General features: G+C 49.3%; 1 protein-coding gene across 10 annotated transcripts in view; it reads left to right on the top strand.

Annotated features, from left to right (window-relative positions):
* The first annotated feature begins 1,307 nt into the window (after window positions 1-1,307).
* The window catches only part of CDK5RAP2 (CDK5 regulatory subunit associated protein 2), a 171,447-nt gene continuing 150,831 nt past the window's right edge, over window positions 1,308-21,923 (top strand). For 3 of the 10 annotated variants that reach the window (XM_088838313.1, XM_088838312.1, XM_055427758.2), the window contains exons 1-3: window positions 1,311-1,527; window positions 11,226-11,293; window positions 13,551-13,618. In XM_088838313.1, the coding sequence (XP_088694439.1) occupies window positions 1,472-1,527; window positions 11,226-11,293; window positions 13,551-13,618 (192 nt within the window). In that variant the 5' untranslated portion in view covers window positions 1,311-1,471. Of the gene's footprint in view, window positions 1,528-11,225; window positions 11,294-13,550; window positions 13,619-21,923 lie in introns of all 10 variants that reach the window. The other 7 variants (XM_055427760.2, XM_088838314.1, XM_055427762.2 and 4 more) reach the window with 5 other exon arrangements.

Below are 21,923 nucleotides of genomic sequence, written 5' to 3'. Positions count from 1 at the left end.
CTTCTCCCTCTTTGGCTGCAAAGAATATAATCAATCTGATTTCGGTGTTGACCATCTGGTGATGTCCATGTGTAGAGAGAAGGGGACATATACACACAAACATACACATATTCAACTGAACCACTTTGCTGTACAACAGAAACAAACACAGCATTGTAAATCAATGACATTTCAGTAAAAGAACTTGAAGAAACCTTGCAGGATAATATTAGCCCCATTTTCCATATTGAGTGAACCATTTATCAACATATCTATTTAAAGCCCTGCTGGGTGGCAGGCACAGTGCTGGGTGTTGGAGATACAGCCCTGAACAACTCCAAACACAGTCTCTGCTCTCACAGAGCTTCCAGTCTAGTGCTGAAAACATTAAAAACTTATACACATAAGCATGGAATTGCAAAATGTGGTAAGTGCCAGAAAGGGGAAAAAAATACAGATTGCTAAGAATACAAGAAAGGGTTTGAGTAGATCAGAGTATTCAACAGGCCTCTTTTGGAAAGAACGAGGAAACAGGGTGAAGGAGGATGGGTGCGTCCACCCAGCCACTCATCTTTTCAAGTCATTTTTGCCCTGCTCTCTGAACTCCCCTGACAGTCTGCAGAGGAAGCTAGAACACCGAGATGAGGAGAAGGTTGCTTTCACAGGTCAAGCTCTGCCACAATGATCTAGTGATTGCTGTGTGCTTTAAGAAAGGCGGCCAGGGCAAGCAGAGAGCTCGGATATACAGACAGTCCGCAGGAGCCACGGATCTGTCCAGACGACAGTTTCGGTGCATGGGGTTAGGCGAGTCTTTCCTCTCGTTTGGCCTCAGTATACTGATCCCATGTGCATTATTCGAGCCCGACAGGTAATAGAAGTTCACCAGGTGGGAGGCTGGAGAGGGCGTGTCCCTGACCACTAGGCTCATAGGGATGCGCTTATCTATTTCAAACCAGGTGTGCAAATTACTAGAGTTGGGATTATGTAGGTAGGATTTTTCTAAAGCGAGTCCCGCAACCGATTAACGGAGTTTCAGTTCAAGGCGGAAGCGTTTGGGATGCCCAGACCTTGGGTTAGGAGTTACGCGGCTCCCGAGAGGTAGGAATTCCCATCTCCCGCTTAAATTAACGGCCAAATCTGGTTAGCCCTCAACAAAGATGGCGCCTGCGCGAGCCTCGGCCCGCGTGCCCTCACTAAACATGGCGACTCACGTCTCTTTCCTTTGGTCTTACCGGTACGAGTGCCCACGCTCTGCCCTTAGTTAAGATGGCGCCCCGCCCGCGCTTCCCTGCCCGGCCTCCTGGCCAGGCCGGGCGGCTTCACCGCGCGCGCCGCGGGGACCCCGCCTCGTTTCCGTAGGAAGGAGCGCCGGGAGAGATGGCGGCCGCTGCGGTTTGAATTCCAGCGGCGCCGCCGGAGCCCGAACAAGAGCTGTGTCGGAGGGGCGGGGACCTGGGGGGCCGGGCGCGCCGCCGCCCCCTCGGCGTCCGCGATGGACTCGGCGCTGGCAGAGGACGTCGCCCTCCCCGGCACGCGTGGCGGCTGCAGGTGCGGCCCGGGTTGGTGGGTTCGCGGCCGCCGGGCCGGGGTGCCCGCGGCCGGGGGTCCGCTCCATCCGAGACTCGAGGTTTGCCCCTGCGGGGCTCTGAGGGTCCCTGGCGTGTGGAGTGCGTGGGGTGGATGTCTGCGGGGCGATCTCTCTGGGGGCCCGCCCCTGATCACTGGGTGCAGGTGGTTGAGGGTCCCGACCTGCATCGCCCCGTGTCTGGTGTATCGGGACATACTTTGAAGAGATGAGGGACAGGTAAGGGGTGCCCTGAGAGAGGGCGGTGGAACGTCTTGGAGTCTGCAGTTAGTGAGGCTGGTTGAGGGGCAGGGGGGGACCTTGAGGGTACTCGATGGCTCCTTGGGGTTTGGGGGTTTGCTTTCCTTTTGGGAGTGTAGTTGGTCTGTCCAGACTTTGCTTATGGGTCACTTAGTGGCCACCAAGACTCAGGCCATGGGGTGCAGTGGTTAAGAACCTTGGCTGGAGTTGAACAACTTCAGTCCAGTTCTTTAACTAGCTGTGTGACTTTGATGAAATGACTTACTCTACTCTCCCATCTGTTGAATGAGGCTGGTAGTAATATCCACCCAACAGAGTTGGGGTGAGGATTGGACGAGAAGATGCCCGCCCAGCAGTTTGCTTGGCAGGTGTAGTGCCTGGCATATCATCAGTGCTTTAAAAATGATTTGGTCCCGTCATAATCACCACCACCATCGTCGTGGTCAGTAGTACACATTGGGGGAGTGAACCTGTCCCAAGAGGCAGTTGGAGTCCACATTGCTGGTGGGTTGGGGGTCTCTCTTTTGAGGAAGGCCTGAAAAAGCCCTGCATTGCTATAGAGTTGGGCCCCTTTGCTTGTCCTGGGCTCCTGGTTGGGGAGAGGGTAGAAGGACTCAGAGGAGATCCCAGAGAATCTGTGGCATTTATCCAGCTCTGCTAGGAACAGGCTGCCTCTTTTGGTCAACAGATCCTAACTGAAAGGGTGACATGTTATTTGTTGTGTGCATATCTGGATGCTTTTAAGAGTGAAATGGACACAATTTATATTTATTCCTGAACAGCAGACATAAACCAGTCTTACCTTGGGCAAACCTGGACAAATGGTTGCTCTGTTTATTGAGAGCCTAACAGAGAAACCATTTATATGGATGACAGAGGATGAGATGGTTGGATGGCATCATCGACTCAATGAACACGAGTGAGCAAACTCTGGGAGATGGTGAAGGCCAGGGAAGCCTGGTGTGCTGCAGTCCATGGTCGCAAAGAGTCGGACATGACTTAGTGACTGAACAGTTTTATCAGACACGGAGTAAGGCCCTTTGAAGCTCCTGCTAGTTGAATCCTGAGGTAATTCATCATGTTCCTTTCTCATCATCTTTCTGCCACTGCCTGGGGATATTGTGGGTTTCCCTGGTAGCTCAGTTGGTAAGTGGTATATAGCTCCTCGCCTGGATTGTCCTAGTTCCTTCACACCTCTGATAGCCTTTTATACTATAGCTCAAAAGCTCATTTAAAAAATACAAATCTGATCATCACAGTCTGCTGCTTTATATGTTTAATGCTTTTCATTGCCATTAAGGTAAAATCTGTTATTACTCAGGGCTTCCCAGGCAGCTCAGTGGCAAAGAATCTGCCAGCCAACGCAGGAGACTCAAGAGATATGGGTTTGATCCCTGGGTGGGGAACATCTCCTGTGTAGGAAATGGTTAGCCCACTCTGGTACTCTTGCCTATGCAAATCCCATGGACAGAGGAGCCTGGAGGCCTGCAGTCCACGGGGTCGCACAGAGTCAGGCATGTCACTCTCTCAGGCAGCGTTTCACATCTCGGGACCAGTTTTGGAACCTTGTTCAGTTGCTCAGTCGTGTCTGACTCTTTGCGACCCCATGGACTGCAGCACACCAAGCTTCCCTGTCCTTCACCACCTCCCAGAGCTTGCTCAAACTCACGTCCATTGAGTCGGTGATGCCATCCAACCATCTTGTCCTCTGTCATCCCCTTCTCCTCCTGCCTTCAGTCTTTCCCAGCATCAGGGTCTTTTCTAACGAGTTAGCTCTTTGCATCAGGTGGCCAAAGTATTGGAGCTTCAGCCTAGACCTAGCTGGGTTTCCGTCCCGATTTTGACACTTAACAATCATGTGACATTGAGCAAGTCACCCTCTGTGAGCCTCAGTTTTCATCATCTTTAAAATGGATGAATCTAAAAGAGTTTAGCCCCATGTCTGACCCAGAGTAGCAACTCAGCGAAACATCAGATATTTTCCTTGCCCTCCTCTCCCTGCCTTTGCTGGTAACCCTGGCGCTGCATACATTCCTGAGCTAATCTCTTACCTACTTAAGACTTTCCCTGGCTCCTTTCTGCCCTCAGGATCAAGGTCTTTAATGTGGCTTCTGAGCTCCTTTGTACTGTGGCCCCATCTACCTCACTAGGCTCCTGTCTTCCCTCTCCCTTTCCTGTCTCCTCTCCAAGCCTGTCATCCTGCTGGCTGCCAAACTGTTGTGAATGATCTGCCTTGTTCTTTCTGCTGCTGGGCCTGGGTACTTGCTGTGCCTGCTGCCTGGATTGCCCTCTCTCCTCTGCTTTGCCTTATTATTTTTCAGGTCTCAGTTTAGATGTCACTGCCAGGAATCCTTCACTGACATCCCCTCTCACCACCTGGGCCTTCTGTTCTCCCTTAGTCCCCCATCACTGATGTATTCACGTCACTGAATTTTCTCTTTTTTTGACCACATCATGCTGGATCTTAATTCCCTGGCCAAAGAGCAAACCCAAGTCCCCTGCAGTGGAAGCTCGGAGTCTTAACCACTGGACTGCCAGAGAAGTCCCACGACTTCACTGAATTTTATCGACTAGTGCAGTCCAATCAGTATATAATTTGAGCCATGTATGTAATTTAAAGTTTTCTAATAGCCACATTAAAAGCGTAAAAAGAAACTGCTGAAATTAATAATGTTGTATTTAACCTAATATTTCCATATATTATCATTCTAACTTGTAAACAAGTAAATATGGATGAGATACTCTGCTTTCTGTCTGCTCTCACTGAGTCTCTGCAGCCTGGTGTTTCCTTCACACCTGCTGCCCTTCTCGGTTCAGAGGGGCCGCAGCTCAGGTCCTCAGTCGGCCCGTACGTGGGATTCGACTCTGGCCTGCGTGAGAGCAGGGGCTGCAGCGTGGCCATTTTTATAAAGCGACTTCCTCACCTGGTATCTGGCTCATGGTAGGGGCTCAGTACCTGTCTGTTAATTCACTGATTGAACAGTGGTCCGGGGAGGCGACAGTTTTATCCCCTTTTTCCAGGTGAGGACACTGAGGTTCAGAGAGGTGAAGTGAGCACCCCGAGATCCCACCAAAAAGTACGTGATCAAGCCAGGATTTAAAATCCAGGCCTAGGTATTCCAAAGCCTGGCTCTCAGTACCTTATCCTGCTTTCCAGCTAGTTCTCTGAACCAATTCTGAGAGGATTCTGGGAGGATTTTGTGGAACTGCTGTGGGCTTGAACTGGCCCTCAAAGAGTCAGCCTCTCCATCCGGCGGTCACAGTGGAGGAGAAAAACCCCTGGAACATGAGGACTCTTTATGCGGATATGGAAACTCTTCTGCTTGGTAATTTCTAGGCCCCGGTTTTAGAGACTAAGGTGAAGTCCGATTTGTCCTTGGCCTTCTGTTGAGTTAGGTCAGTGTGTGTCCTCCTGTCCAAGCTCGATCACCTGTGGGTACCCCAGGAGCTCTGGCTCTGTGAGGTTTAGGCCCGGATCCCGGTCCCTGGGGCCCCTTCCTTAGGTCCCGCCCGACGGTTTCAGGATGCCCACGTCGGAGCCGTGCTTCAGCGGGTGCTTGCCGTGTTGGGAGTTTTTCACGTAACTGTCCTAATCCTCAGTTTCTCTTCAGTGACAGTCTGTTTTGTTGGGTGACTGTGGATGAAGCAACGTTGTATGTTTTAAGCACCTGGAACCGATCGGGGAGAACATTCAATGTTGGCTGGTTTTTGTTTAGCTATTAATGTGTTGTACCGTTTTCTGGACAAAGTCCTCTGTGCCCACTCCCCTGGGTTCACCCCTTCGTTTTCATTCCCAGGATTCTGCCTCTGCCTGTGAGTTTCCAAAGGCCTGGCCCAGGCCTGTTCATCTGTGGGTTCCTTAAGCACATGGCCATTAAGTGCCTCCTGCCTGGTTGCTGCTGCTGCTGCCAAGTCACTTCAGTCGTGTCCGACTCTGTGTGACCCCATAGACGGAAGCCCACCAGGCTCCCCCGTCCCTGGGATTCTCCAGGCAAGAACAATGGAGTGGGTTGCCACTGGTTAGGGGCAGACTAAAAAAAAAAATGTCTCCTATAAGTTTGTACCCAGTTTGTACTTTCTCAGGCAAAGAATACTGTCGTGGATTTTGTAGGAGATTGAGAAAGAGGATGGCGGAATGAAATTTCTGGTGAAGGCTTGAAAGCCTGATCCAAGGCCAACCTTGGACTAGAGGTGCCCCTGGGCTGTGAGGTTTGAGGAGACGCTCCCGGTCGCCAGCGTTAGCTCAGCAAGGGCAGGGAGCGTGTCTGGCTTCTTCCCTACTGGATCTTTAGAAAGAACGATGTCTGGTACATAGTAGAGGCTCAACAGTTATTTGTTGAATGAATCAATTTTGTTCAATCTCTATTTGAAAAGATAAATACCGTGAATACAGGTTTCATATTTAGTAGTGAAATGCTGTTTTATAATCACTGCGTGAAAAAGTGCACAGCAGAGTGTAAATGGTACAAGCTTGTTGGAACACAGTTTGGCATTAAAAATGTGCCTTGTGTTTTTTTAACAGCTTTGCTGAAATCTGATTTGTATGCCATAAAGTTTACCCATTTAAAATATACTACTCAGTGTTTTTTTTTTTTTTTTTTTTAGTATATCTACAGAGTTGTGTAGTCATCACCATAATCTTAATTGTAGAACATTTTCATCATCCAAAAAAACCCTGTGCCCATTAGCATTTACTTCCCGTCTTAGCTTGGGCTGCTGTAACAAAAAACTGTAACTGGGTGACGTATTGACAACCTGGTGCGTGCTTAGCTGTGTCCCACTCTTCGCACCCCCATGGACTGTAGCCCACCAGGCTTCTCAGTCCATGGAGCTTTCCAGGCAAGAATACTGGAGTGGGTTGCCATTTTCTACACTGGCGGATCTTCCTGACCCCAGGGATTGAACCTATGTCTCTCGTGCCTCCTGCAGTGGCAGATGGACTCTTTACCACTAGCACTGCCTGGGAAGCCCATTATTGACAACAGAAGTTGGTTTCTCACAGTTCTGCGTCTGGAAGTCTGAGATCAGGGTGCCAGTGCGGTCAGGTTCTGGTGAGGACCTCCTCACTGTATCCTCACGTGGTGGAGAGCAAAGAGAGGAGGTAGGAGCTCTGGAAATGCTGAAAGGCACCAGTCCCATTCCTGAGGGCTCCACCGGCTCCACCTCATCTGGTCTTAATCAGCTCCCCAAGGCTCACCGCCTAATGCCATTCCGCAGGTGGGGGCTGGGTTTTATCATATGAATTCCAGGGGACATTTTAGTCTACAGCACTCCCCGTTTCCACCCCCTGCCCCCTTCCCGCACCCTCGGCAACCACAGTCTACATTTTGTCTGGGTTTGCCTATTCTGGACCTTTCATAAAAATGAGATATTACAACACGTGGACTTTTGTGAGATTCATCCGTGATGTAGCCTGTATTAGCACTTCGTTCCTTTCTTTGGCTGAGTATTCTGTAGGAAACATGTACCATTTTTTGTTGACTCATTCATTGGTTGATGATATTTAGGTTATTTCTGCTTTTCTGGTTCTTTTGCTATACACATTTATTTGTGCACAGGTTCTTGTGTGGACATAAATTTCCATTTCTCTGGGATTAGGGCTGCTGAGTCTTGTGGTAACTCTGTCTAGTTAGCATTTTGAGGAACTGCTCAACTCTTCCAAAGTGGCTGCACCCTCTCACTTCAGCATCCTACACTCTGTGTGAGGATCCTTATTTCTCCATTGCCTTGCCAGCACTTACTGTTGTCTGTCTTTTATTATAGCCATTCTGTGGGATGTGGCATGGTATCTCATTGTGGTACTGATTTGCATTTCCCTAACAACTGACGGAGGTGGGTCTGAGTGAACTCCAGGAATTAGTGATGGACAGGGAGGTCTGGCGTGCTGTGATTCATGGGGTTGCAAAGAGTCGGACATGACTGAGTGACTGAACTGAACTGAACAACTGGCCATGTGGGACATTTTTTCATGGGCTTATTAGCCAGTTGTATGTTTTCAAATCCTTCGCCCATTGAAAAGATGTAAATGTATTTAGACACGGCAATTCCACTTCTTGTTATCTATGGAAAAATCCTCGTGCTTGTGTACAATGAGACCTGTATAAGGAGGTACAGCATTGCTTGCGAAAGGAACAACTTGGAAACAAGTTGAGTTTCCTACACGGTACCTGGTAAATAGACATCCTTTTCACAGGACTCTTTCAGACTGTGACCCATTGTCAGCTGGTGAAATGCAGTTTAGTAGGTTGGAACCAGAATTAAACAAAAAAGAAGAATGGAACCGAAGAGAAGGCACTTGAAGAATGAAGGATAATGTTTTTCCTTCTATTGGTTGGGTCAGTGAAGTTTGAAAAACACTGCTGTAGAATGCTTTGCAGAGTTAAAAAACGCTGACGTAGATCTATTTGCACTGTCATGAAAGCATCTTTAGGACACATTCAGCGAAGAAAAGACGCTGCGGAATAGTACATACACTTATAGAGAAAGGTTGGGAATGTCTTACTGACGAGAGTGGTGCCTTCTTCCAGGAGACCAGGATGGGAGTGAGCAATAGTCAAGAAGAACTCGAAGCTCGTCCGTCTCTTTTGGATTTATATGTAGTTTTTTCTCATTAGAACAAATGGCCTAGAGTGAAAAGCAAGTTGTGGAAAGACCGGAGTGTACTTGGTGTGTGCTTTCTGAATGGGACGTGCAGTCTGATCCACAGTGCTCACAGCGCTTCGTCGTGAAAGGCTCTGTCCTTCGGGGCCCTCGCGTGGACGGCCCGTTGTTGGGTGCCGTGTGCAGAGCGAGGGGAGTGCCGCCTTTGGCAGTGGGTGAGCGAGGGGGTGCGGTGGTGAGGCGCCGGGGGTGTCGGTTCATTTGCCCGCGGGGCTGAAGGCCCTGCCTCGGGGCACCGGGCCCTCACGGCAGCCCTTGAGGAAGGCGCGTGGGTCCCGGCTGGTGCGGAGGCGAAGAGCGTGGGCTCTGCAGCCAGGCCGGCTGGGGTCTCGCAGCGCATTCACTCTGCCAGGCCTCCCTGTTCCTCACTTGAGAGAATGGCAGCCTTGAAAAAGGACCACGGGGCCCAGAGGGCTGTGGTGAGGAGGCGCCAGGCCGCCCGTCCCTGAGCGCGGGGTCCGTCTGCAGGTGAGGACGCTGGCCCTGGCCAGGTGCCCCTCTGAGTGGCAGCTTGGGGCGGCCCCGACACAGCTGAGTGCGTGGAATGCCCTGAGACCCCGGATTTTGGCCTCAACTTTGCTACCCAACCCCGTGTGATTTGGCACAAATAAGTTCCTTCCCTTCCCGGAATTTAGACTCCTCCATCCACACCATGATTAAGTCCCATCTCAGCCCTCTTCCTTTGCCTGGGTTTGATCTCGGATCGGGACCCAGAATGCCCCAACCTCGGCCCAGAGTGAGGGATCGGAATGGATCCCTAAAGCTGAAGGCTTGAAGCTGGAGGCGTGGCTGGAACCGACTGAGAGCACTGTTGCCCGAAGGTCGTGACATTTCAAGGGGGGGCAGGTAAAGCCCGCATGGAAGTTTCACGGGAGCCAGGCCGGAATTTCTGCTTTAAAGAGCGGTTTCTTCTAAGAGTTGCAGAGTCAAATGTCATTTTTCATACTTTGCCTGTTGGAAACTTGTTTAAGACCAAATTCTTTGGCTTTGCCTGCCACGTGGTTTTCAGCCATGATTGGTCTTCAATTCAGTTCAGTCGCTCAGTCGTGTCTGACTCTTTGCGACCCTGTGAATCACAGCACGCCAGGCCTCCCTGTCCGTCACCAACTCCCGGCTTGGGTAAATGATGGGCCATTTCCTCCAATGGTAGTGGATTAATGGCTGTGATGGAGAGAAGCCCAGACCTCGGGATGTAGAGACCAGAGTCGGCTGAGCGTCCCAGTAAACTGTGTGTGTAGTTTTGGGTCCGCGGGGCCACTGGGCCACTGACTGCAAAGAGTGGTGGCTGACTTCTATAGTTTGTTTCGGAAAAAGAGTTTGTCCTGGTGACACTTCTGGAGGGAGTTGAGAATTATAAACAGTTAAAAAGGGAAATATTGAATATCTCTCCTTTTCCTACAAATTATGCTTTTCAATATTCACTTGCTGTGTATACTTATAGCCCCCTAGTTTGCAGGAAGGGTTTGAGGTGACTTTACGTGTATTTTTTTGGTCTTCCAATAATTGAAAGCATATCCTACTTAAGTTTGCTTTTTTTTCCCCCTCCAGTTATCCTCATAGCAGACACATTTTATGTAATCCTTTTCCTGATGCTGAAATTTTATATCTAATTTTTTTGCTTGGTTCTGATGTTGACGTTTCATTTCAACTCCAAAGTTTGATGATCAGACAACATTGTCCTAGGAACAGGATGGATCTGTATTTAGAGGCCTGGAAAGAGCGAATTGCCAAGAAGTCAAGCTGAACTTCCATCAACTCCTAGTTTACAGCTTGGGACAGGGAGGAATTGTTGGGTTTTAGACATAAAAGACTTGGATTCTGGACTTGGTTCTCTGACTAACTGCCCTGAGACTGGCTAGGCCACTGAAATTATCTGGGCCTTAGAGCCTTCCTTTGTAAAATGCATGGACCCTCAGGGAATTGGCCGGTTCTCATGAAGGTAGATCATTTACAAGTTATAGAGCATTGTATGTTTCAGGGTGACAAGGGTACTTTGCTCACATTTATGGAATACTCACAGTGTGCAGGGCCCTTGCTAGACACTAGGTGTCTTGTTTAATCACCAATTACTCCATGAAGTAGCTGCTGTTCTTTTACAGATGAAGGAAGCAGGGCCAGGAGAGGTATGTGGCCGAGTTTAGAACGGGACTCGGGGAACTGCGTTTTATGTTGATCCACATCTCCTATCATGGTTTAGTTCCCTGTCAGTGTCTCCAGACCTCACTGAGCCAGCTTGTATAGTTTAGCCAGTAAAACTTTTGGAATCAGTGAATTTTGCATTTTTGTCTGATATCCTTAAGCGTCCGAGTGAATACCTGATACTTGGACGGCTGATTTTCGCTGTGATGGCATATCGCTGATGATGATAGTGGCATTGACAGGAACGACCGTCGAGGCCTCCTGCTGCTCGCTTCCTGTGTGCCAGGTGTTTCTGTGCGCAGGCCGAGGGGTGGTGTCCCTGTGTAATGAAGAAGTAAGAAAGTGTGACTCAGGAGCATCTGTGCTTTATATCTGGCCCGGTGCCTCTGCGCCCAGCCCCTCGGTGGCACACAGAACACTTGCTGTGTGAATGAGTCCATGACCGAACACCCTTTCTCAGCCCGTGAGTGTCAGAGCCGCAGCTCGGCCCGAAGCCTGGGCCCCTCACTTCCGCACTGCCTGCCCTCGGGCGGCTCCGCTGGCCTCGGGTGCCGTGCAGGGGGCCGGGCAGCCTCTGCTGTTCAGACAGTGACTCCTCTTTGTCGCACGTGTTCTCTCCTAGTGGCCTTGCTCTCAGTGTGCCAGATGACCCGGAAGGCATCAGCCCTGTTCCTGGTTTGGGAAATGGTGGTAAGTACACAGAACAGGGGAAGCGGATGCTTGGCCAGGAGGGCCAGAAGCGCTGGGAGCCCTTGAGCCGGAAGCCTGGGCCTGAGCTTCGATGGCTCCAAGGCCCAGCGCTCCCCTGGCGTGGCCTGGTGCTCCCAGGAAGGGCGCGGTGTTTAATGTAAACGCTGACCCGCTCCTCGCCTCCTTTCATAGGCACCAGGCTAGGGGACTGGATGTTCTTTGGGCCATACTTAGTGAGTTTCATTTCTCACCACCATGCTTGCATAGGGGGTTCAGCCAGTGTTTGCTGACCTGAACGACCAGGGGAGGTTGGGTGTTGAATCGGTGACTCGGTCAGGTTCAGAGGCTCTGTTGGGTCCTGCTCCCACGTGGCTGGAGGCCCTGGAGGGCTGCTGTCCAAACCTGACCATGCCAAGGCCTTCCTGGCAGGCTGCTGGATTCCATGTGCTGGCTGGGGCCCGGCATTCCTACACGGGCCTGCCCTTCGGAGACACATAGTTGGGCAGACCACAGGAGACAGCGCTGAGCAAATAAGCAGCCTGCTGGGTTGGAGCTGGATTATAAGGAAGCTTTCTGTTCTGCAGTTTGGGTTTTGCTGAGCCTTCCTCATCAATTTTGTTTCTGAAGGAAAGTGGGTGCTCTCACCAGTATCTGTGGGAAGTGCTAATGATTTGCCTTGTTGGAATATCTTAGAGATATTTTGACTGGTGTTTTTTTCCCCTGTCACCAGAGTGATGAGATTACCTGCAAAAAGGAGTTTTTAGAGCAGACAACCTAAGTTTCACATGGTGAGAATATGTTAATTAGGAGACCACCCTCAGGTTTTCCTTTGGAACCTGGCAACTTTGACTTTAAGCATACAGTCCAGCAGTTCTGGTTTCTCTGCCTTCTGCCCCCAGGCCGCCGGGACCTGCTCCTTAATTCAGTCCAGTGTGGATCTGCTTCCTGCCAGGCTCTGGGCTCTGCGCTGGGGTTCAGCCTGGATCGTGGCTCCCATCACGCCTGCAAGGCAGGCAGTTAAAGAATGGTCGCAGCAGGCCACACGGTCAGCACGGCCAGCGGGGGAGTGAGGCGCTGGGAGAGGCGCTGAGAAGCAGGTTTGCCCTCAGGAAGGAGCGGGCGGCCGGAGTGTCCCCGGCAGATGAGCTGGCCTGGAGACCTGGAGAGTGAGGGCCCGGGCGGGGACACAGCGTGGGTGGCAGAGCCCGCCCGTCTGAGCAGCAGGCAGGCGGCCGTGTGCCCCTGGCCTGGCGTCCCTGCCGGCTCCCGCGCCTCTTCTCTGCTGAGCCCTGAGCGCTGTGCCCTCTCCTTCCTCTGGCCTTCGCCCCCTCTGCTGGCCGCCCCCTGAAGACTCAGCTCCGGCCCAGCTTCCCCGGCTCTCCCCAGACTGCCTTCCGTGCACTCTCCTCTCTGAACCTTGCGTTTTCGCTGCATTTCATTGCATTTCTTCGTGTTGGCCACTTAAGGAGCATCCCGAATCGGACCGCTCGTCACCCGCCTTCCTTGGCCTGTGCACCGTGACCTCTGGCCTGGATTCTCCCCGCTTTCTCCTACCTGGTCTCCTCGTTTTTCCCAGCGCCTTTCACAAAGATCTGTCCTCAGCAAGGCAGCCAGAGGGAGCCTGTGGAAACCGAAGTCCCCCGCGCTACCCCTGAGCTCAGAAGCTCGTGTCCTGAGAGGCCCTACTCAGCCTGTCTCCCAGCACCCTGCTCACCCCTCTTCTGCTGTCCTGCCTTTATTGCTCTCCCATCCATTGGCCTTTTGGCTGGTCCTCAGGTCCCCTAGGCCCCTGCCACCCCAAGCCTCTCCCTGTGCCCTCTCCGAGTCTGCCCAGAGGTCAGCCCTTCCTCAGTTTAACCACCTTATTTGTTGTTTTCTTTTTCTTTTTTGCCATGGTGTGCAGCATGCAGAATCTTAGTTCCCTGACCAGGAATCGAACCTGTGACCCCTGCATCTTGCCCCTTGCATTGGGAACATGGAGTCTTAACCACTGGACTGCCAGGGAAATCCTTAGCCACCTTATTTGAAACTGCAGTCCTCAGCCCTCCCTTGCTGTTGGCATTTCCTGTCCTTAGCCACCGTATCGTTCTCCATAGCATTATTTTTTAAATATTTGAAATATAATGACTTAAAGCTTTCTGTAGACTCAATATAAGACAGAATATAATGTGGAAGCTATACTTTTTTTTCCCCTAGGAGGAGTGTGGGGCGGTTTGCCTGTTGTGACGTTTCCCTGCGTCTGTTTTGCTTTTTATAGTGCTCCCAACCGTGTTGGAAGAGCAGGTGTCCCCCACCAGAGCGCGGAGCATGAAGGACTTTGAAAACGTAAGTAGAGGCGCTGAATGAGCGTCCCTCACGGCTCAGGTCTGCGGCCGCTGCGCAGCAGACCCCCAGGGGCCTGCGTTCTCAAGAGGCGTCCAGGCAGGATGAGCTGAATGAGCGGCCCTCACAGCTGAGGTCTGCAGCCGCGTCCAGCAGACCCCCAGGGGGCTGCGTTCTCAAGAGGCGTCCAGGCAGGATGAGCTGAATGAGCGTCCCTCATGGCTCAGGTCTGCGGCCGCTGTGCAGCAGACCCCCAGGGGGCCTGCGTTCTCAAGAGGCGCCCAGGCAGGATGAGGCAGAGTTTGGAGGACTGCCGGGGCTTGTGGGCTCTCTCTGGAGCACTGTGACATTCCTGCATGGCTGGCCCTTTGCACACAGGCCAGTTCCGGGTTCTGACAGGATCAGCAATTTCCAGCCTCGAGAGTTTGGTGCATTTCTGGCGTCCTGAAGGTGAAGATGTCACCATGGAGCACAGCTGAGAGCACTGAGGTGTATCAGGGGCTTTGCCGGTAGCTCAGCTGGTAAAGAATCCGCCTGCAATGCAGGAGACCCCAGTTCGATTGATTCCTGGGTTGGGAAGATCCCCTGGAGAAGGGAGAGGCTACCCACTCCAGTATTCTTGGGCTTTGCTGGTAGCTCAGGTGGTAAAGAATCTGCCTGCAGTGCGGGAGACATGGGTTTGATCCATGGGTCGGGAAGATCCCCTGGAGGAGGGCATGGCAACCCACTCCAGTATTCTTACCTGGAGAGTCCCATGGACAGAGGAGCCTGGCGGGCTACAGTCCATGGGATTGCAGAGAGTTGGACACGTCTGAACAACTAGACATAGCACAGCAACAGCCTATGTCAGGAGCTTCCCTGTGCTGGAAGGCATGTTATTTGTGGTCCCCGCTGAATCCGTCCTGTGACTGAGGTATTGTGTATTAGCCCCATTTTATAGGTAAGGAGTCTTAAGGCTCGGAGAGACTCACTCACGGTAACATAGTACCTGAGTGACACAGCTGGAGTCCGAGCTCAGGCTTTTGATGACTCTGAAGCTGTTTATTCTCTCTACCGTGTGGGGCGGCCTCTTTGCATCTTGCAGGCTGCGTCTTTGTTGAATGAAACGTGAGCGATTTGTTCCCAGGTTGGCGTGGTAATTGTCTAAGAATGGATTGCTTGGTGATGGATTTGACTTCAGTGCTTTCTGTCTGCCAGCATCATGCGTTTCATTTGTTAGTGGATGGGCTCTGTTGTCAAGTAACAGGAAAATAAGGTTATATTCCCAATTCCAATTCTGCTTAACAAGTTACCTGCTCAGCGTGCTCATTTATCATGGGAAGAATTAGACCCTTCTTCATTTGTAACCAAGTGAAATGCATACTAAGCAAGGCACGGGAGATACTTATCAGGGAGAGGACGCAGGACACAGAGGGAAGGACGTTCCACAGCCATGTGCCTCTGTCCCCAGTTGTCTTCCCGGACGGAATGGGACTATCTCTGGGTTTAATTTAGAACACGCGTTACTGCTGATAGTCATCTGCAAACCACCAGCGACCAATTGAAGAAATGACGTGTCAGATCTCCAATGGAAACAAGTAATTCTGGAGCGTTGAGTTGTTATAATTTCAACTGTACAACCTGATACATGCAGTGGGGTCTGGGGCCTCAAACAAATGAGATTTGATTATTCCACATCGTGTATAATTAAAATGTGCTCCACTGTTAAATGGTTGTTTGTGTTTTATCATAAGAGTAATAATAGCTACTGTTTACTGAGCTCTTGCTCTGAGCTGGGAACTGTCAGTGTTAAACTCTTCATATATATTACTTTAATATTGAAGCAGCTCTGCGAGATGCAGAGTTGTTTAATTTTTGAAAGGCACAGCTTTGATTTTTGTTTCTAGATGGAAAAATCTAACAGTCTTAGAATTTTAGCTTCACATGTTGTCGTTGCCTTCTGAACTGGGAGAAATCTGAGAATTGAATCCAGCTCTCTTTTATGGACTGTAGCCCACCAGGCTTCTCTGTCCATGGAATTTTCCAGGCAAGAGTACCGGAGTGGGTTGCCATTTCCTTCTCCAGGGGATCTTCCTGACTCAGGGATTGAACCCGGCTCTCCCGCATTGCTGACAGATGCTTTACCGTCTGAGCTGCCAGGGAAGCCCCTTATAGGAGAGAGGAGAAACGGAGGCCGAGAGATGGGCGACGGCTAGGCCGTTCTTAGGCGCAGTTTGTGCCCAGGGCCGCGGGCTCTGAAGCCAGCCCGCCTGCTCATCCCCTTCTGGGCAACCTTGGGCCAGTCACTTAACCTCCCTGTACTTTCTCTGTCTTTAAAATGGATATGTTATGAGTTTCTGCTTCCCAGGACTGTTGTGCAGATCCGTGAGGGGAGGTGTGTGAGGCGCGTGTCCCTAGCACAGAGCTCATTCTGTGTGTTACGCCTTTCTCATGGTTCCGGTTAAATTTATTATTATTGTTTTTCTGTTCTGTCACGTGATTGACATTTCCCTTTCTCAGGTGTGTTCTTGATGACTCAAATACTGACTTTCTGAAAGGCAAGGGGGAGCCCTCTATGCCAGTATGTTTTAGGATTTATGTTTTGGCTTTATCACTGTGGTCCTTTGGCTGCTGTTAGGGTTTTTTTTTTTTTTTATGACATTAATATTTTTTATTGTAGCACTTTCAAGAACAAATTCTGCAGTTGAAATTGAAATGACAATATGGTTCTTGGCGTCTCCCTTTCAGGTCTTTATAAGTCACTGAAAATTTTCATCTGGCCTGAGCTGCTGAATGCAGGATCTCTGTGTTGGGATGCTTATAGGAAATGCTCTTGGCGTCTAATGTTGATTTTAAGTTTGCATACATATTAAAGAGAGGGCTACAATACTTTGGACTTAAGGGGGAAACTTGTGATTTCTTTTATTCTAGTCTTGGATTATGGATATCTGAACATCAGAGTCTGTTAACGAGGGTCTAGCAAAATGCAGGCCTCTTGGTTTTGCTTAGAGTTTAGCCATTCATCAGTGAATATTTTCAAAATTAAGTGTGTTACCTTGTAAGCTGTAAATTTTGGTTGCCTTATCTGTGAAATGGGAAAAGTAATATTTAACACCTAGGGTTGTGAGGATTAAGGAACACATGCCAGGACAGTGCCTGGTATCCTGGGTCTTAAGCCGATGGGGGTGGCTGCTACATTCTGTGAATCAGGTGGCTGGAGCAGTGTAGCAGGAGGGAGGGGGCACACAGATTCCCCCCAGAGTCTTAGGAGGGCAGGCAGTGATGAGGGTAAGGGGAGGCTGAGAGGGAGAACGGGGGCACCTTTAGAACCCGGCAGGAGAGCAGGAATCATGTGGGGCACAGGTTGGCGGAAGTGGTGGAGGACACTCTGGAGCTGGCAGAGTGACTGTCACCGCCGCTCTGTGGTCCTGGCTCTGCAGGAGATGGGGCCTGTCAGGGCCAGAGGTCTTGGGAATCAGGTCTGGTTAGTGTTCAGTGCAGAGGCTCATCTGTGGAGTAGGCTGGTCTCCCGCGCTGGGTCACATGCTCTGGGTGCTCAGACCTCTGCAGACCTGGCCAGATGGCGGGCTGGGCAGTGTGAATGTTCACAATCTTTTTGAAGACCATTTGGAAAGAGATTTTGATGGTCATAAAAATAATATTACTCTTGAGCCCAGTAATCCATCTTGGGGAAATTCATCCAGAGGCGAGAACCCAGCAGAAGGGAAAAGCTGCCAGCATGAAGGTGTTGTCACATTGTATATGATTGTGAAAAATCGGGAACAAGGGAGTTATATTTTACGTTTGTCATCTCTTTGGCTTATTGCAACAAGTTTGTGATGAAGGTGTTTCCCAGGTGAGGAAGCTGAGGTTGGAGAGATTCAGTGATTCGCTCAGGAGTTTGGTGTGATCAGAAACAAAAAGAAGGCCAAATGCACAGCTGGTCTTTCTGGTTGGAAAGCCCGCAGGCATTCTTCTGGAGCACGCTGAATCCGTGCATACTCAGCAGAGAAATGGTTAAGCAGTTGACTGTGAATTCAGTGGAATTGGGTGCAGTCATTTTAAGTGATAATTATGGGAATTCTGTAGCAACATGAAAATATTTAAGACATGTTAGAGGAAGCAATGGATTATATAAATTCACTTATGTTACAATTTTACAAAAAATATGTATTCATGAGCAAAGGCTGAAAAGAATATATAGAAGTAGATTTCATAAGATAGTTGCATTCCAGGTGTTGTTTGAGTTACTTTTAAAATTCTGTTGTTCCTCCAGTATTGTTGGTTGATGAATAGGTGTTTGCCTAGCAACAGTTTTCTGGATGTTTTGAGGACACTGGGAGAGCACTGGAATCAGAAGCTAATCCCAGGGTGTCTTCATCTTACTAACCCCACTTAGCTGCTGCTGGGAGAATTGTCTTACGTGGGGTGTTATTTACCAGAAATGAGCTCTGGGCAGCAGGATTTCATGGTTTTTGTGATGTCTGGGTGAATGGTCTAACAGTTTTTGGACTGGGCTCGAAGGTCTGCATATTGAGTGAGAAGTGGATTCATTCTGAAAGTGATCCTGTGTTTTCTGCTTGCTCAGTGCCAGGCTCTGCCAGGTACTGTAGGTCATGTAGTTGTCACAACACCTCCGTGAGGTAGTTGACTTTGATCCTCTTTTTATTGATGAGCGAACAGTGACTCAAAGGCATGCGGTAGTCCCAAGGTTACGTGGCTCACGGGTGACGGCACTGGGCGTTGAGTCCACTTCTGGCTCCACTGGCCGCAGGGCCCTGCTGTCGGTCCTTGCCGCCTGCAGTCCAGAGGTGCCCTGGTGGCTGAGCTTCCGCTGTGGAGTCCCAGACCCCCTCAGGCCGCTGAGGCTGATGGCCAGATCGCCAGAAGCGCGGCTCCTGGCTGAGAGTTCGGCTGCTTGGAGTTGCCCTGGTTCTCTTTTGTGTTGTTGGCTTTTGTCTTTCTTCCCTTTTTGGTGGTGCCCTAGGCTTGGAGGGCCTTTGACAGGGGGCGGGAGGAGGTCACGATGACCGAGGAGAAGCGCCTTCAGAGGGTGTCCTGCTGCCAAGCTGGGCCCGAGTTGGGGTGGCTCCTCTTTCAGAGACTCCAACTCCGTGGTCCCACTCGGGTTGCCAGGGCTGGAATGTGGCAAGTACCGCCCTCGCGTTCACCTGCTTTTGAGCACTGAGTTTCTGAGTCATATCTGGTGGATTTTCAGGTATTTGTTCCTAGTGTATGGTAAGCTGTTTTCAGTGTTTGCACTCTTTTTCTTTTTTCATTTCTTAAACTTACTTCAAGTGCAGATGAAAGGTATAAATGAAAAGAATATTAGTGATTTAAGTTCTTATGCTGTGTCAGGCACAATACTAAACTTCCCAATTAATTTCTTTTAATCCTTATAATAGCCTTCTGAAAGAGGCATTATTATAATCCCATTTTTATAGATAAAGGAACTGAGGCACGCAGAATAACGAACTTGACTAAACTCGTACGGCTCGTAAGGTCGCCCGGGCCAGCTGCATTCATTCATTCAACACATGCTGATGGAGTGTGCCCTGTGTCCCGGATACTGTGCCACAAGTCTCAGATAGATTGCAAAGGTCCCTGCCCTCCACAAGTGGATGATACTCATGTAACAGGTGTGATGGCAAATAGTACATGTGTAAGGATCGAAGATGAAGGCAGGTTGTGACAACTTCTAATAAGAAAATAAGAGTTCTGCGTGAGAGAGTGACTTGGTGGAGGTAGTGGAGATGGCCCTCTTTGGAGCCAGTCATTAGGAAGGGCCTTTTGGAGGCTCTGCTGTTTAAGCTGAGATGGAAAGCCTGAGATTGAGCCTCCCCGGCGAGGGCTGCAGGAAGAGCTGTGCACGCGGACAAGGCCCGGCTTCTGTGAGGACCAGGGAGGGTGGAGTTTTACCAGTGAGGGGTAGGGCGCTTTTGGCCAAGCGTAGAGCCAGATCACACAAATCTGTGGCCATGGCACCAACCTTTACTTATTTTAACGTTTGCAGCCCTGTGGACTGTAGCCTGCCAGGCTTCTCTGCCCATGGAATTTTCCAGGCAAGAATACTGTAGTGCGTTGACGTTTTCTTCTCCAGAAGGTCTTTCCAACCCAGGGATCAAGCCTGCGTCTCCTGCATTGCAGATGGATTCTTTACCATTGAGCCACTGGGGAAGCCCAGGAAGTTTTATTCTAAGAGTGATGGAGGAACTTCCTCGGTAGTCTAGTTGTAAAAACTTCACTTTTCAATGCAGGGGTTGCGGGTTTGATCCCTGTTGGGGGAGTTAAGATCCCCCATGCCTTGGGGCCAAAACTTAAAAACAGAACAAAATCAATAAAAGACTTTAAAAATGGTCCACATTTTAAAAATCTTAAAAACGTGATAGAAAAAAGCAATGTCTGTCTGATTCTGAAGCCTGTGGTCTCTCCTTGCATCACATGGCCTTCAAGAAATTCGTAAATACGTCCAGCCTTCTGACCACTCCTTTGTTGTTGTGTATTAACAACTATCTCTTTATATTGTAGACTAAAATACAAAAGAGGGTATGGTTCCCCACCTCTTAGAGACGGATTGGGTAGAAAGGCCAATCCCCCAGCTGGTAGACTGCAGTGTGATAGGCTGCTGTGATAAACAATTTAAAGGGTGTGTGGAAACATCTAGAAGGACCCCAGGCCAGCTTGGTGGGGTCGTCAGCGAAAGCTTGATGAAGGCTCTGGCATTAAGCAGAGGACGAGACTGGCATTGTTGCAGCAAAGTTGGTGCCTGTATTTAATTTTATTCATTGGGGCTTGGCTGGCGTTTGCAGTGACCTTCTGAAGGCTTATTTACCTTTTCTCATTAAAAAAAATTCTTCACCTATAAATAGAACAAATATTCTTTCAAGTGTTGCCAAGAATTTTAGCAGCATGCACAATGTGGGCATTCTCAGCAACCTCCATAAATAATTTATTGGTAGCCAAGTAATGGAATAAGGTTTCTCTTTATAGGAAGCATCTGGCAGGGTAGACTTTTTGTTTGAATGAATGTTTTATGTGCTGTTTCCTTAAAACATTTAAAAGGGAGGCTTTAATGAACCTATCAATTGCTTGTTGCTCTGTTCTTCTTAGCCACAAAATTGAAAGTTTAAGTGTTAACAAGGGGCCAGGGGTGGAAAATTTGAAATGTACTTAATGTACAGTATGCTTATCATTTTCTTCTATCAGTCGTAAAAGTATTCAAAAATTTATTAAAAGGAGTATTATATGCTATTACCAATTATTTTTTAAAATGTTGAAGAAAAGCCCCAATGAATATATATTTATGGTGATGTAGTAACATTCAAGTACAGCTATTAATACTTCACTATATTTTATTTTGTCGTCGTTGTTCGGTCTCCAAGTTGCGTAACCCCAGGGACTGCAGCGCGCCAGGCTCCCCCAGAGTTTGCTCAGACTCATGTCCATTGAATTGGTGATGCTCTCTAACCATCTCATCCTCTGCTACCCCGTTCTCCTTTTGCATAAAATAAACCCCTGCAATTTTAAGTGTTAGCTGAGTTTTGACATATGTATACTCCCTTGTAACTTTTGTCATAATCAAGAAATGTATTTATTTGATTTTTTTTTTTTTGGTATATGTGTATATAGTTGTAGGCTCGTGTGGCTGTCAGCCACAGTCAGAATGTTCCAAAATGCCAACAGTTCCCGAATGTTCCCTGTTTGTGGTCAGACTCTTCACCCAGACCTCTCGCAGCTGTCCCTCTATTCTCAGTCCCTGTAATTTTGCTTTTTCCAGAGATCGGATGCATGGGATCATGCAGCTTGTCATCTTTTGAGGTCTTCCCCGCACCGTGGTGTCTTTGACATCCATTCACGGGTCATGGACCGCAGTAGTTGAGTCTTTTCCGCCGTGTGGATGTGCGCTGCACTCATTCGCCCTGTGAAGAGCGTTTGAGCTCTCCATGCTTTGGTGATTATTCATAAAGCTGCAGTAGACATTCCTGTAAAAGTTCTTTGTGTGTGTGTGTCTGTGTGTGGGCATGGGTTTTCACTTCTCTAGGGTAAACACCTAGGACTGGAGTCGCTGAGTCATATGGTAAATGTAGTTTTTTTTTTTGGTAAGAAACTGCCAAACTATTATTCATAGTGATTGTACCATTTTGCACTCCCGTCTTCAGAATATGAGAGTTCCATTTGTTCCACGTCTTCATCAGCATTTGGTATTATCAATTAAAAATTTTTGTTGGCCATTCTAATAGACGCGTAGTGGTATCTCATTATAGTTTTAGTTCACTTTCTCCTAATGGCTAAAGATGCTTAAAAATCTTTTCTTGTGCTTATTTGTCAT

This window comes from Moschus berezovskii, chromosome 7, assembly GCF_049115385.1.
Source record: "Moschus berezovskii isolate FMDL1 chromosome 7, NW_MosBer_1.0, whole genome shotgun sequence".
NCBI classification, from domain to species: Eukaryota; Metazoa; Chordata; class Mammalia; order Artiodactyla; family Moschidae; genus Moschus; species Moschus berezovskii.
The sequence above is the reverse complement of the archived record's forward strand: the minus strand, read 5'-3'. Positions and strand labels throughout refer to the sequence as shown.